The following is a 17,334-nucleotide window of genomic DNA, read 5'->3' as shown; positions in this document are numbered from 1 at the left end:
AGCAACAAAAATAAAAATTCCACACCAAAATCATCTTAAGGTACTTCACAGAGAAAAGAAATACACAAGGAAATGTTTTGGCCATTTGACATCACAGCAGCTTCTGTTCTGCTCTATCAGAAACAAAACCCCTACCATTCAATAATCTTAGGAAATTCCCTGGGTGAATAGTCCCACAGCTTGGGAAAACTCAGCTTTTTTGGGCTTTTTTGTCTCCTTTCCCTCCAAAGTGCTATAACAAAATCCAAGTAATGTGATTTTCTGCAGCTTCCTGGGTCTAAGGGGCTGCAGCTCCAGGGGTTATGTCATTCTGTGATTCCATCTCTCTGCAGCAAGAGCTCACCCAGGGTTTGGTGCAACAGCTTAAGAGCACCAAAGGTTTCATGGCATTAACAGTCTCTGGTTATTTCTACCTGAGCTACTTGCTCAGCTTAGCCTTAAAACCCAATTAAACTGTAATTCATCTGATCCCAGGGCTCAAGGGCATCCCTGGCAATGCATTTGACAACCTCACAGTAATCACATTATTACACTCCTGTACATCAGAGCACATCCCAAAAGGCTCAGCCACTGGTCACTCAGAGCAACGCAACTGCATTTTAGAGATGTCAGAAACCAGAAATATAAAACTTCATTGCAACTTTAATGCTTAATTACAGTTATGATGCATCAGTCTGTGCTGCCATTCTCGTTGTGTTGTTCTTTTTAAATAAATGCAAGAATTGGATAAGGCAACAAAGATCTGATAAAGATATAAAAATATATAAAATATATATAAATTATATAAAAATATATTTATAAAAATAGAAAAATACATTGTGAAAAGGTGAGGTCAGTATGTCACCCTAAACTTAAAGACAATTTACTTTATAAAGCAGACAAGCTTAAAGCTTTGGTACAGGATCACAGAATAGTTTGGGCTGGACAGGATATTAATGATCATTGAGTTCCAATCCCTTCATATGACAGGGAGACAAATTAATTGACAAATTATAGACAAATTAATTTCACAAAGTGCTTCATTTCATTCTGTTGTACCCAAAATATTGTAAAACAAAATATTGTAAACAGTTGCAATATCTGTTAAAAGGGAAGGTTCTGAAGAAGTTTCCAAACACTATGAAGATTGAATCAATACTTCAAATTCAACAAATAATCCAATCCAAAAAGAAAATTGCTTACTCCTTCAGCTCAGTCATCTTAAAAAAAAAAAAAAAAAAAAAAAAAAAAAAAAAAAAAAACCACCAATACTTCTACTCTTACTAAGCAAGTTTTCAGGGAACTGATTATTGCAGAGACCTTTTTTGTCTTCCATTCCTCAAGTGAAAATATAAAAACCAACTCCATGTGCTCCCAACATCTGGGTAATACACAATTCTGGAAAAAGCAACAAGTTACTGTGTCACAAGACATGATGTCCTCTTGCATTTCTATTGCACTTTGGAAATTGTAAGATAATTTCCCAGATCAAATACCAGACCCCACCAAACAATTACATATTTGGTTTCACATTATCATCCATTTTACTGCTGTAGAACTTGGAAATGAGTCTGTGTAAGAATGCACACACATTCTGTAGCTATAGCTGAAATAATTTACTAAAAATTCGAAGTAGAATTTACCACCTCATTTCTATGAGTTCATCCACTTAATACTAATTTTATTAAAATACGTTTTTTTTCCCCCCCAAACAACCTTTTGAATCTATTTATTTCTGAAGAACCCATAGCTACAAACATGGTAACATCTTTTCTTTGTGCACTTTTACATTTTCTTGGATTACAGCTGTACCACATCAGCATGCAGATCTTTAGTGATGCACAAAACATTTCTGATGTGCAAGCATGCCCTCTTCTGGATATCCAGCACCATCGTTTCAGATGAAAACTCCCTAAATTACAGCAAATACCTCCAACATTGCCTTGCAGAGCCTTGCTCTCATTTGTAAAAACATTCCTGGCACAGACAAAAATAATCCAAACCAGTGCAGGACAAACTGCAGTTTTACACAAAACTGACATATTTTCTGTAGTTTGGATTGATAATTGCATTATAAATACTGCAGTGACTTTACTGATTAGAAAAGAGCTTTGACTTTCCTGAGGTGAAGTGCAGCCTTCACTATCCAAATGCTGATCTTACCATGTGTCGTTTTTGTCTCAGTTTTCAGTGCAACAGGCAAATCAAAGCCATTCAGAATTTGGTCAGTGACAGTAAAACTTCAGTCCCACTGCTGATGAGATTCAGGTTGTTTTTAAAGAAAATAAATCAAAAAAGGGAGAAATCCCATGCCTTTGAAAACACAGATGTTTTGCACCCCTTTCAACAGTCAAACACTACATTTATACAATTACTGAAGGATTTTTGATGTGAAACAGAAGATGTTCTGCAGCCTCCAAGGAGACACAGATTTTTGATGTGGTTTTCTGAAAGCTCACTAATTGCAGTAAGCCCATGCTTCTTTTATTTTGATTAATTCCAAGTAGTTCTATAAATGCATTGGGAAGATTTATTTTGCATCCAAAAGAATACAACACCTAAAAATGCTAATGTGGATTGTGTAAATACTAAAAGTAAGATCCAGACACCAAAAGCAGGTATACACAGAGCTAATAATCATATTATTATTGGTATAGTATAAAATGCTCAATAAACTTCTCTCATGTAGATATTGACTTGCAGACATGGAAAAACAACAAATTAATAGTCCATAAAGGCTAACTTCAGCAGAAATAATATTAGAGAAGTTATGAATCACATTATATAGACAAGACTGATAAAGGACTTTCTTTCAGGTGGACAAATAGCTTTAAGAACATCATTTTCAAACAGACTATGTCTGAAATTGAGGCAATGCTTTCCAGCATATCAAAAGGACCTGTGCAGAAGTCATTACTTCTGTAAGAACACACTTCAGAAAAAACAAAACAACTAACTAATTAATGCAAAATTAAAGCGGTTCAACACAAAAACCATTGCATGAAAATGCAGTTTTGGGTCGGTGTGCTTTGACTTTGATTGGGGTTTTCTTTGAAGAAACAATACATTTTTATTTTGTCTGAATACAGTAAGTTTAAAAGGATCAAATACTCTGAGATAAGGTACCAACAGTACAGTCAGACCTTTTGTATGCATACATGCATATATGAGATAAAACAATGAGGAATAACAAAAACATTTCTCAAAAAAGCAAGTTTTCTGAGTATTGATAAAATTGGGGTCCACTTACTGCATCATTTATTCCTAACTATGGCATATAAGAAATTAATATAATATTTTATAGGAAGGCAGTTTGGGTTGTTGGTCAAAAACAACGAAAAAAAATCACCAAAATTATATCCCACACCATTCTGACTGTTGTGCCACTCATTCTGTCATGAGCTGATTTTGTCCCAGCTTTCAGTTTAATGGGCAAACCAAAGCCAAACACTGCAATTATACAATTAATGCAGAATTTTTTGAATGTGGGAATGGCAAGGCATTCAAACTTTAATGAATTCAGACTGACATGACCTCAATTTTAATGTTGAGTAGGAGAGGCCCAGGCAGACTAAGCCCTACAGGAACCGAGAAAATCAGGTTTGGTTTGACTGGCAGTCTAGAAAAATTCCCTGCTAATTTGGAAGGAAGTATCTTGTTAGAAACATCACTCAACCTAATATGCCAATTCAGCCTCCAACTCCACAGACTTCCTGTGATTTATTTACATTTTAACATGACATATAACACTTTCATAATGATATATCATAGTCTGCCTTTAAAGACAAAGAGCAAAAGGGAGGCAAGATGTTCTCTGGCTGATTCCGTCGAGGAAAATCCAGCACTTTGGTTCAAAACCACCATTTCCTCACACAAATATTAAATCACAGAGAATCAGTAAGACAGCTGGTGATGGATAAGGACAGAGAGGAACCCTGTGAGGCAGGAACTGATCCTTGTCCTTATCAGTGAACTCAGCTGTGCTGGCTGCCCTGCCCGGGAGGTGCAGGGACATTCACACCTGGCCTGGAGGTGTCACTGCTGATGGGACACAGTGGGCTGTGATGGGCCCAGCTGCACTCATGGAATGGGCAGCTGGATCCAATTAGAGATGGATCCAATTAGAGAGTGTCAAAGGCTCCAGAAGTGTCCCCTGATCCACAAGATCCCATCATCCAGGTGTCCCTGATCACAACATCCCACCATCCAGGTGTCCCTGATCCATGACATCCCATCACCCAGGTGTGCCTGATCCACAGCATTCCATCAAGGTGTCCTTGATCAACAACCCCTGCCCCAGGGGAGGTACCTTGTTCCTACCTGAACCTGAGTGAATATAAACCCCACAGATGTGGTTGGTGTTCTAGGGTTTCCTTCCACCACTTGGTGAGTCCAGTCTGTGACCAATTTTGACCAACTGCCATCAAAATTACAACCACCAAGTTTTGTTGTGAAGCCTTCAGGTGGTGAGATATTTTTGCTCTTGTCTTTCTTATGCATTTTCTTAAATAAATTTTATACTTTTATCTTGTCATGTTAGTAAAGATAACAATTAAAATGCTGATATACTTGTCTTCCCCCTACAACCAAATTATTCTATGATAAACCCTACAAGTGTATCTTTACAAAAAACACCTATTCAGGGTCCTTTTGCTCTAATCTACCCCAAGGGATTTATTAATGAGAACCTGGGCTCCCCTTTAGGAGAGGATTGTAACAGGTAGTTGTAAAGAGCAAATTACTTTAGTAAATTTAAAAATCTACTTATCCCAACAGGGATGTGTGAACCTGAAATCAGGAAAATTTTTTAGGATATTTGTCATTTCCAAGCCATGAAGTTTTATCTTCTCAGAGCTATTTTATTTGTTTCTGATTGTCAACATCAGTGTGGTTCTCTGGATCTGATAAGAAAAACACAGAAAACTCTAAATATGAAATTGGTTATAAAACCAGGAAATTTGTGAATGAATAAATAAATAAAGATTAACTAGTGCAATTGTAAATGATGCAGCATTTCTGTAAATCTACTGAAAAATAATGGACAGACCTTAGGATGAGGTCCTGACATCATCAAAATAGGAGACAGAAAGTTCCTGAAAAGGCATCAGAAGTCACACTGCAGGCTGCATACTTGGACAGTGATTTATGTACAGTCATGAGCAGTCAAGGCACTCAGGAGGGATCCATCAGTGCACAAATCTTAAACTGACCAAGAAGCAATGCACAGAACATTTAGGAACACATCCCAATCCTCCAATAATAACTACTGTGTTTCTATTTGCTCCTTTCAAGTACACAAAGACAAAACTGCTCTAAAAGAGTCAGGTGAATTGTAAAATAGCTCATCTCCAGCTTGAAATACAGTGGGAAGCTTTAAATAAGCTGCTGTCCTCTAAAAATTATTTGGCCAGCCAGGAATTTGACAATGGTACTGATGGAAAAACTGCCCTGCTGTGCCAGTCATGCCTGAATCAGTCAAATGCTGCTGCTCCAGCAGTCAATCTCTTGTCACTCATCCCTGATTCCTCATCTCAGGACAGCTCTGGACGTTCCTCTGTCTCAGAACTGTAATTTACTGCTCACTGTCACCCAGATTAACCTTACACAAGTCAGCTCCAGAGCTGAAATGTACACACCAATTATTGCTTATCTTAAATATGAATTCAGATGAAGCTGTTAAATGTGACAGCTGGCAGTATCTTGAGAGTTTATAGATTTTTCAGTTGCTATTGTGTTTTTTGTTCTCCAATCAAGCACAATAACCAGCTGTCTGCTAAGGACATTTCATCTTCATGTACTGCAGCACTCTGTTTTTCCTTTGAGCTATTCCAATTTTTTACTGATATATTTGTGCAGAGAAGCTGCCAGCAGGCTTGTGCTTTCTCATTTGTTTTTCTGCTGTTTTCTCGTTTCAAGAAATGACATTTTCTTCCCTATAGGAATAGGAATTAGAGCCTACAGCAACTCAGGGGTGAGCAGGTACCTGGGATGGGTAGTAACTTTAGAGAGTAAGATTTCAAAGAGCAAACATTAAGCAACATTACTCCCATGGTGAAGTAGGGTCTTCCTAGAGCACATTTATCAGGATTGCATCCAGATGGTTCTGGAATATTTCCAGCGAGGGACATTCCACAACCTCTCTGGGAAATCTGTTGCAGTCCTCAGATGTGATCCTCACATCTAAACATTAAATCATCAGTGGTTATAGAAACCTCCATTACGGACTGATCATATCAATCAGACACACAGAATCATTCTGTCCCAAAAACTAATTATAATTAAAAAAAAAAAAAAAACCACCACACCCCAAACAAGCTCCTCTGGAATGTTGGCAGGGACTGGGAGCAGGAACACTGGATAAGAGGGAAAACAAGGCAGGAGAATGCAAGTTGGCTTAATAATGAGCCCAAAGGCTTTAGAGGAGAAAATCATATTTGAACCAGCTGGGAAAAGCCTTTTCAAATGCAGATTTGAATTAATGCCAAGCCAGTACTGGAGTGATTACAGAGGTCTTTAACACTCACGGCTTATTCACTTGTCAACTGCTTTCCAAATTTATCATTGATACACCCCAGCAACACAACATTCAGTCTGTCTCTGGCACGGAATCTGATGATGTCAGAGGGAATTCAAAGCATCCTTTTTTAAGCATATTTTTCTAAAGATATAATTTCCTCCCTTTCTTATGTTAATCAGACATCAACCCAGCAGCACCCTGAGTCTTGCCAGAAAGGGCGCCCAGCACTGGGTTGTGTTTGGCAGTGCATTTCTGACCCAGGAGTTTAAGAGCTGGAACTCCCAGGTTCCTGGTATTTCTGCTCCCTGACAGCCTGCAGTACAAATCGTGAAGGATCCAGGAGACAAAAGCAGCAGGAAAGCAGGCCCCAATCAGAGCTAACCACCCGTTAAATAAGGCTTTCATTTAGACAAATGGAAAACAATTGCGTTAAGAGCTTCTGCGGAGCTGCATTTAGGTCTTCTCCGTAGGACAGGAGTCTAGAAATGTAATTTTATCTTGAAATAAATTATGGGGATTTATCAGATATACGTAAGAAGCTGAAAAACACCCTATCAATTTTCTCTGAGACCCTGCCAAAAAAAAAAAAAAAATAAAGTCATATGAGTCAGCAGACTGAGAACTCTCCTGCCTTAGCTGCCCAAAAGTAACAGATGCTAAAGTTCAGATGAGTTCATGAGAGAAACAGATACCATGCTGGGAAAGGATTTTGTCAAAGTTACTGATAAGGCAAATGAAAATATGCATATTTCTGGATATACAAAGAATAATGAAACGGTTTACATCTCATGTCTGTAGAAGTTCTTGTAGAGAACTGCCAGGGATCTCCCTTGCAGAGGGTTTAGATACTGTGAGATTCTGGTCAATGAAGTAAATATATAATTATTCATAGAACTATCTAAAAGCCTAAGGACTAATTAAAAACGTTATGTGACAGGTAGGAAATTGAGTAAATGAACATTTATCTGAGGAGAAGGAAGCAGAAACCAAAACACAGCTTTTATAACAGTAAATAATACAACTGCAGAAGCAACACCATTTTTACTTTCGTTGAAATCTCCCCTATCCTTCTTTCTGCCAACTTTATTCAGATTTTTCTTGGATGCCAAAATTTTAAAGTATCTACTTTTTCTTCAGCTCATAGCCCTTTCTTTCAGCTCTTGAAGTTTTGTAGGAAACACCCCTCTGAACCCAAATCCTAAAGTAGATTAATTAAAAAGAACTATTTTAAGCTGGAGAAGGACTGAACTAACATTGACTGAACAGCACATTGCCAACACTCTGCTCTTCATCATCTGCATCCTTTAAATATCACCACGAAGTATTTACTTTGCTGTATGCTCATTTGATCAACTCGCATCATCCCCCAAAAAATCATCATTTTTCAGCTATTATCAAACAGAAGAAACCTCAAAACAGGAATGTCTGATTAATATCACAATCTCTAAAGCAAGAGCAGGACTGCAGTGGTTTAAAGCCACACAAGCAGATGTTAAAGATGTTCAGCTTTGCAAAATCAACCTTAATCAGACTTAGGCCTGTGTCATGTTTGGTGTGTGCAATTCACTCTTTCCCCTTTGGAACTCATGAAAGCTTTAAAACACTTTCCTAGTGAGATCTTTCGTTATACTGAACATGTTCAGAATTATTGAGAACCCAAGAAAATCAATCCACAGGTTTCAAGGAAATAGGTTGAGTACCAAAGCAAATTGTGCCAGGGCAGAATGGATGAAATTCAATCCTTAGATAACAGTAGCTGCCTACAAGCTCAGGATCTGATCTTCCGTCCTGGCTATGGAGACTTAATTAATCTATTAGAGAAGTCTAGAGATATTTAATTTACCCCCTGCTCATATTAGATTATAACAGTTGTCATCTCAATGGCTCTTCAGGCTCTCTTGACAGTATTGATCTCATCTCCAGTATTGATCTGGTCTCTGACAATTATAACTGGAGCTTAAGCAATGGAGGCTCAAATGATTTAATGAAGGAAGAGTCTGGCAATTTGTCCTTTCCTGGAGCATGTATGACATGGGAGTGGGGCTGGCAGCTACAAGCTGACCCACAAAGGAGTCAGATGCCTTGGAGGGCAGACTGAGGAGTCAATGCTCAAATAAACATTGGGATTTTTTAACCTGGTATCTTAAAATGGCATCCACCCTTAAAGAACTGAATTGACACTCCTTACTTTACCCATCCCCATATGTTCAAAAAATCTGAATTTAGGTATAATAATATATGATCTTAATATATAATCTTAATCCCTTGTAACTGCTAACATCAGCTTGGAAATTATCGTTGTAAAATTCTACCACACCAGACCTGGTAAAATCAGAAGTACTGCATTTTATGTAATTTAAGTATATATTCAGTTTTTAAAATGTTTACTCAATAGGTATAAAAAAAAAATCTTACTTAAGTTGACTACATTTCAGAATAAAACAGAAAAAAAATTTACAGGGGTTGTGCAAGTCAGACTAAGAAGGACACAAAAAAAAAAAAGGAAAAAAAACTGTTTCATAACCCATACTGTGGAAACTATAAAAGCAGCTGCTCACACCATTGTGTTTAAGTGAAAATGATGAAATGGTATTAGCAACCTTCAGTGTGGTCATAAATGCCTGCAGGAATTTAAAACCTTCCTCCCTCTGTAAATGCAGTCAGAAATAAAATAAGAATGTTTCTGCTCCAGGGGCAAATTGCATCATTACCAAAACTCGGTGTCCCAAAAAAGAGGCACTACAATAAAATAAGAACCCACCATTCATCAGTTCTCAAAGTTTCTTCGAAAGACCTTTAAGGATTGCACCAGTATTGCTCCTACAAAGCAAGATTTTGTAAGAAGAAACCCAGCAAGTTCTTTTCCACCACAGCCTCATCACCTGGTACTTAATGCTCTCTTTTATAACTTCTAGCCCATAACACAGCAGCAAAACTTCACATTCATTCAAGCTTTCACAAGAGCCTGTCAACCATCACTTCAGAAAAACCAAGAAGCAAATAATGCTTTTCAATTCAAATAGCTGTTCCTTGAGGTGACTCTATTACACGGAACAATATCTTTGAAAAGCAACATTTAAGTTGGAGCTGTAAAATGAAGTGACTAAAGGACTGAAGTTTGCACTATTGATACTGAATTGCATCACTCTAACAACTGTAACAGTACCAATGAAAATAGCAACGTTAAAAGTCTATCCTCAAATACCCTCTTCAGCATAATTTTGATGATTCCAGCAAAATGGGATCAAAATGTGTCATCTGATACTCTGGGAGCAACCAAAGACAAGAAACGGCAAAGAAGGATTCTCAGTTTGATACCTCTTGGGAAGCATTTTGATTTTAAAACAGGTTATTGATGTTGCTTTGTTCTTTTTCCCACATCCTCAAAAGGACACGGCAATAGAACATCCGAGTTTTAATACACAAGGTTGGGTGGAGAGAATTCTCTGGGACAAGCTGTGCAGAACAAAGGTTCTGCACTGCCAGTTCACACCACATTGAACAATTCAACACCTCTGGAAAGCCTACCCTGAGTGTTGTTTGTAAGACTGTGTAAACAGCACTAGTGCTGAACTCTGCTTTCATGGCAACCGAGTATTTCATGGCTTCACCAGAAAGTGAAAAATTCAGTGGTTTAACCTGCACACCAAAAAGTCAACCTCTTATGAACATCTATAGATAACATCCTAAAAATCAAACACAATGACCATCCCACAGGGGCAAGCATGCTGCAAATTACTTATATTCATCTTCAATAAGAAACTAATTCTTGGGCCATTTCACATTTAGATTACTCACTATTGTTTTCATTTAAAAAAGTATTCTACTTTGAAAGTGATCACTAGTTATTAGGTAAGAAGAAATTTTCATGCTAAATTCACGGGGAGCACAGAGTTCCTTGGCAGGTACAACACCACCCCTCAATGCCCTAAGTTTCAGCTCTCATATTTTCCAGATTCTGTGCTGCCCAGGGGTGCAGTTCTGAGTCTCACATTCAGTATCAGTCAGTTCTCTTCACAGAGCAGGAAGACAAAACAAATCCTTGTGCTGCTGGAGACCAAGGACAAGTACAACTTTTAGGCCTGAAAGCACAAACAAGGGTGGACTGAAGAGAGAAAACAAGAAGGATGAGACCTCATCACCTGAAGCTGTAATTGGACAATTAAAACCAATATGAAAATGGACCAAAACTCAGAAAAATGTGAGACCTTGTGACTAGTTGTCCATTTTTTGGTGACAATTTTGGGTCCACCTTGGGTGTAGCCCTGGCCAGGCTCTTGTCCTACCCAAGGCATACCCTAAAGGCCTTTTAATAAATATCTACTTTACTCTCTTAGCTCTGTCTAGTCTCTGCTCCAGGTCAGCCTTCCCAAGGCCTCACTCCTGAACTTCTGATCACACCCAACTCCCATCAAACACTTCCAACATATATAAAAAATCCAACAACTCAACCATCACCACCTCTACACTCGGCGCAAAGCCGCGTTACCGCTTTTGCAACACACCAAAGCAGCTGCAGCCCCCAGGGGAGGCCGAGGTGCCCTGAGAGCAGGCAGAGAGTGTGACTTACATTGTTCATATACTCGGAGAGCAGGTCCTGCAGGGCCTGGCGCACGGCGTTGCACTCGGCCACGATGCGCTCGCGGCGGTCGTCGCGCGTGCACGAGGAGTCGGCCATCAGCGCCGCCCCGCTGATGATGCTCTCCAGCCGCTCCTCCAGCGACGGCCGGAACCGCGCCTCGCTGAACGTCATCGGGTCCAGGATGATCTTGTTCTGGCAGGAAAAGGGGGGAAATGGTGAGTGGTTGTGGGTCTTTGGTATATTCAGTGCCTTTGGAGAGGGTTTTTAAAGGCTTTTGTATAAATAATTTATCATAGAATACCAGGTTGGAGGGGACCGCAAGGATGATGCTGCTGCTGCTGCTGATGATGATGATTGTTATTATTATTATTATTATTATTATTATTATTATTATTACTATTTCTTGGAGCAATTATCGACCAAATTCTTGAAAAAGTAAAGATTAGAGAAATATATATATAATATAATATAATATAACATAACATAATATAATATAATATAATATATAACACAACATATATATAATTCATTATATACATAAATATATTATATATTAATATAATATATTAGTATATAGAATTATAATATATATAGATATATAATATTATATATATAATACTATATATACTATATATATTACATATCTATTATAATAAAATAACATATATATATAATTTATATATTAAAATGAACAACCTTGTTACCCAGAGAAGCTGTGGCTGCCCCTGGATCCCTGGAAGTCTCCGAAGCCAAGCTGGACAGGGCTTGAAGCAACCTGGGCTAGTGGAAGGTGTCCCTGCCCATAGCAGGGGCTTGGAACAAAATGATCTTTAAGGTCCATTCAAACCCATTCCATGGTGCTAAACCGGTATTATTCTTTCACAAATATTCTGAAAATTTCTTGGCTCCTCAGGACATTCTTATGCAAGGTGTAAATTTTTTACTGCTGAAGATGAGTGGGATGTTCTCTGTTAATAATTTCACTCTGATTATTTTTATAAGCCTACACTGCTGAAATGTTACTATATTACCTCAATATTTCATGAATTTAAAAAATTGAGGAAGTTAAGACTGCAAGGAAATAATTACTAGATAATGACACTTACACAAAAATATGAAATCTCTGATTCCATTCTGAACAGCATCTTTTAACATCTTTTTTTGGTTTTTAGTCAGGAAAAAAGTGCTAAATTAGTTAACTAAAAAGGAAGCACTACATGGAGACAGTCTGAAAACATCTTCAGTTTGTCAAGTAGTCCACTGGTTAGCAAAGTATCTTTATTCCACTAGAAAAAAACCTGATTTTCAAAGACTCTTTTCTAATAAAGGTTAATTCCTAAATTATGATCACTGCTAAACACTTGTGCACTGTATCTATCAAACTTAATACCAAATATCAAACCACATTGATTCTACTCTTCTCACTGTAAAACTGTACGGAAAGTTATCAGCTTTGAGTCACTGCTGGATTACATTTTGACTTGTTTTTCTCCTTTTGCAGTTCAAGGTAAAAAATACAAAAGCAAGTAATCACCTGCTCCCACTCTCGGCACATTTAACACTTTATAATTCAGGAAGGTTTTGTTGAAATCGTGCAAAGAAGTCTCCTAATTGCATATGGTCTAAAATTGCTCTGTAAGCTGTGCACTTGTTATTTGAGCTTAAAAAAAAATGAAATAGGAATGAAAAATGTAAAAAGCATTCTGATTTCTAATAATCACACCTATTTTAAAGCACATAAGATTTGTTAATTAACTATTTTAATTTTCACAATGTTCTGGTAACTTTATGATTAATCTGTTTTTTTCAATATCCAAGAGCCATCAGCCAAGTGTAAGCCAAATGATACAAGTAATTTGAGAAAAAAAAAAAAAACGAAACAACAAAGTCAACACAGTGTATTGAAATGTACATTAAAATTTTGGAACAGGACATGTGTCTTTAGCACTGAAAATTCTATCTGTTTATTATTAATCAGAAAATGCCCAGATGGATTAATTCAAAGCTAAAGACAAACTCCACTTGAATATTTTCTTCATTTCAGCAGGACAAGGTTCTTAGAAAAGATCTTATTTCTCAATAAAACTTCCAATTCACACACAGACCCCATAACTCCCATTACTACACAGAGAAAGGAACCCCTGAGAAATCTATAACTTAACTGAATCCTCAGCAGTTAAACAGTAATAAACACAAGGAATTTATGAAAATCTATTATTTAATAAAAGGACAAATAGAAGAATTTTAACTTTAGAACGTATTGTTCCAGCTCCAGAAACTGCTGACTTGGCAGAAAAAAATGCTGCATTAGCCAGAATGTGAAATAATGTCTCACATGTATCTTCTGGGGTCTGTGTTTCTAAGCAGTAAGCAGAGCAGTTTTACAAGCACCTAAATCAGAAATGACTTCTCCAAGAATTAGGCCGGTGCATATTTATGTAATGAGGCTTTTGAGCCAAAGGGTAATGCTTGAGGTTTTCAGAAATCAGCTGTATAAATTCATTTTCACAATCTCATATTTCACATGGCAGTAGCAAGACCACAACTGCACCAAATGAAATATATAAGCAACTTAAGGAATTAGCTAGAAAAAAAAAAATAAAATAAAAAAAAAAATAGCTGTTTTTTCAGATTCCTAACACATCATCCCAACACCACAAACCTCAGTTTTGCTTAAAAGGTAACAAATAATGATGTGGTTACTTTCTGATGGTTATAAATAAATGATAGTCTAGACATTTACTTTAAACTTTCTCAAATATCTCACAAGGAAACAGCTTTTAGAGTTTTTGGGAAAAAGGAGACTCAGAATGAAAACCAGCTCCATGACAGCTCCTGATGTTCAGTTACCCAAGAAACACAATTTTTTGCCTACAAAAGTTATGACTCCTCTTCAAAGAGAACCTGGTGCCAAAATTCAACTCCAGATTGTGTAATTGACACTCATAAAACTCTTACACGTATATTAACAAGGAAATAATGTCTTCTTGGAAAGAAGAAAAAAAATAGTTGGCAGGAATTTCAGCTAAATAAATTTCTTTAGTTGTAATTTCTCATCACTTCTTAAAAGCCAGTTAATGAGCGATGAATGTAAATGAACTGGAACATTTTACATTTCTAATTAGTTAACTAACATTAGAGCCATAAATCAAGGACTGATACCCTAATTCAGCTCTTGTAATTAAGTGCTTCAAACCTCTTTATAAATGTGCAGATTACTGTAAACATGCACCATTTTTGGCTGCAGTTGCTGAAACAAAATCCAAGAAAATTAGTTTTAATATAATTGAAGACTTGTTTGAAAGCTGTCAAAACCTGTGATGAAATCTTATTTAAATACAGTTAACTATTTTCTCTTCAGCTCTTTTCCTTAAATTATATCAAGGTGTGTTTATAGAGAAGTTGCCATGTTTTAATAAAACTTAGAGACTTCTGAAAATAAACCTCTTCATACTGAGTACTGCTATTAAACCAACCTTCTCTTGCTCAGAAGGCAATAAACTATCTCACACACTAATAAAATAGAGGACACAACTTTGTAGATTTAAAATAATGGCTAAATTACTCATACTTCAACTAAAAATATTGAAAATAGCCATAAACCCTATATAAATGTATTGTATAATCAGAGAGCACATCATTATTGAAACTTTGTGACATTTATCTGGATTAGAATCTCATTTTTAACCATAACAAAAAAAAAACCTCCCTTTTATTAGAAATAGTAATAGTCTTTATTAGAAATATAATGCAAAGCAAAAGCAGAACATTACATTAATAATTTAAAACAATTTTACAGCTCCAAAAAACCTAGAATTACTGTATCATTGCCTGCATTTTCCAATTAAATGACTTCATTATTATGTGCAATTGCCTTATTGCCCATTAAAAATCTGCTCATCCCCTGGTTTGTCTACACAGAAAGTCTTCAGGAAATTTCAGCTGCTCCTTCAGAACCTCTGCCTTGTTTACCTGCTAAACACATTTTAATTCACGTATTTAGAATGTGAAACCTTCAGGGCAGAGACCATTTCCTAACATGGTTCTTAATGATTCAGAATCACAGAATCACAGAATGGTTAAGGTTGGAAAAGACTTCTAAGATCATCAAGTCCAACCATAAACACACCACCATGTTCAATAAATCAAAACCAAGTACCACATCCACAGGGTTTTTAACACTTCCTGAGACAGGGAATACACAACTGCCCTTAGCATAAGGAAAACGCAATTTTTGAGTCAAATACCAGTGCAAAGTGTGATAGATATTTTAGATAAACAACGCCACAACCATGAGACAAGCAGGAAAAACTGCCTTTGTGTAGAAGGCAGCACATGATATACTGAGGGACCCAGTTTATCTGAGTAACTTGGAGACAGGACTGTATAAATAAGAGTGTTTGATGTATTTCTTTGTCAGAATGCCTGCACTACTGCGAAAACAAATGCTGTGTGCTCACGGTTTGGTTTCTGCACCTCTGTCCGCGTCTCCTCCAATGCTAACAAGGCTGTTGATCTCCTGTTAAGCAATAAATCAGATGTTCCTCCCTGCCACAATGCTGTGTCACACACACACACCACTCAGCTGGAAGAGTGGGACAGAGCAATGCTACACTGCAGCTTCCAATGAGCTGCTCTGGAGTGAGGAAACAACACAGAAATAATTCACAGGGGGCTCCAAGACAGCTCCAAGAGAGGTGGAGAGGAACTTTGGACAAGGGTAGGGGGTGACAGGACAGAGCCAGGGTTAGATGGGACATTGGGAAGAAATTCTTTACTGTGAGGGTATCAGTGGCTGCTCCATCCCTGGAAGTGTCCAAGGCCAGGTTGGGAGAAACCTGGGATAATGGGAGGTGCCCATGGCAGGGGGTGGAACAAGAAGGGCTTTAAGCTCCTTTTCAACCCAAACCATGCTGTGATTCTCTGACCTTTCCCTGTGGCACACCAGCCTGGATGCATCCACAGCAGCTCCTCAAGCATCCCTTTCAGGCAGAGGTGCACAGCCACGAGCAGAAGCAACAGCCCCACCTTCCCAGCCCCCTCTCCTGATTGCTCTCCAAATGTAAATGGAGATGCTGCTTCCCTGAAATAGAGCTGGTGTTCACTTCTCACATACCTAAGCTACAGAAGCACTCAGAGGTGCTAAATAAACACAGGCAAAATAGTAGCAAGTGTAGTCCAATTAGAACATTCACTCAGTGCTCTTTTCGAGCTATTATATGTAACCTGAAAGGAAATTCACTGTTTTTGATTTAGCACTTCCAATATTCATACTTACACTGACAAGAAAAGAAACCTGCAATAATTTGAATAATACTGCAATAACTGTACTGCTACAGAAAACATATTTCCTTATAGAAATGAAAATTAGGATTTTAAAGTGTGTTTATTTTCTGTGCTTTTAGTATGTCCAAAAAATTCGTGCTTGAGGGTTCATTACAAAAATTCCTTTGCAAATAAACTGGCCTGCTGCAAACAGGTTGCATGTATTTTGATAAGGAAGCACAGGCAGCAGTTGGTGTGTTGAGCAAAAGGTTCTTTCTACCACCAAAAGAAGTGGTAGCAAAGGGCTATGGTTAAATTCTAACAAACATTTTTGATTGCTAAATCTTTCCATAATACTGGTTTACTATACAAGAGCATTTCAGGAGGGAAAAAAAATCATAGACACAAAAAAATAAACCAGAAGCCCACTAGATGGTGCTCCTATACAGCAAATACAGCTCAGCAGCACCATTCCCTCTGCTAAAGGGGAATGAAGGCAATGAGATCCTAATCCACAATTAGCCAGGGTGCTTCCCTTTACAGAGATCACATTTTTGCCATGCTTTTGCTACCAAAATCTTGACATTTCCAGTGCTGTCCCTCGTACTCTGGAGCTGACCCTTTCCACAGTAATAGATATAATATAAATACTATAAACAAGCCCATACACACACAGAAGGGATTGTAATGGGAAATGCAGCAGTAACTCAAAAAAAAAAAGCTTGTGTGGCCCCTCAGCATCATCAGGACTCCAAAAATTTACTCTGAGACATCACTTCAGCATCCTCAAACACACAGCTCTGTAAAGAGGTGAAGCTTTTGGGTTTAGTGTAAAATGCAACATTTTGCTGTTGGTTATTATTTCCTCAATATACAAAGCATGTCCAGTGTGATGTTTCCCCACTCAGGGGAGATCTGAGGAGTGCAGAAATTGCCAAAGTATCTCACTCTGTATCTCATACTGCCCAGAAGTTTTAGAAACATTGAGGTG

General features: G+C 37.6%; 1 protein-coding gene across 2 annotated transcripts in view; it reads right to left on the bottom strand.

Moving 5' to 3' along the window:
- The window catches only part of CTNNA2 (catenin alpha 2), a 470,001-nt gene that overhangs the window by 324,595 nt on the left and 128,072 nt on the right, over positions 1-17,334 (bottom strand). For both annotated transcript variants that reach the window (XM_083861796.1, XM_083861797.1), the window contains exon 7: positions 11,067-11,270. In XM_083861796.1, the coding sequence (XP_083717922.1) occupies positions 11,067-11,270 (204 nt within the window). The remainder of the gene's footprint in view (positions 1-11,066; positions 11,271-17,334) is intronic.

The sequence above is a fragment of the Zosterops lateralis genome (genome assembly GCF_965231275.1).
Source record: "Zosterops lateralis genome assembly, chromosome: 5".
Lineage (NCBI taxonomy): Eukaryota > Metazoa > Chordata > Aves > Passeriformes > Zosteropidae > Zosterops > Zosterops lateralis.
Note: the sequence above shows the minus strand (reverse complement) of the source record. Positions and strands in the feature narration are given on the sequence as shown.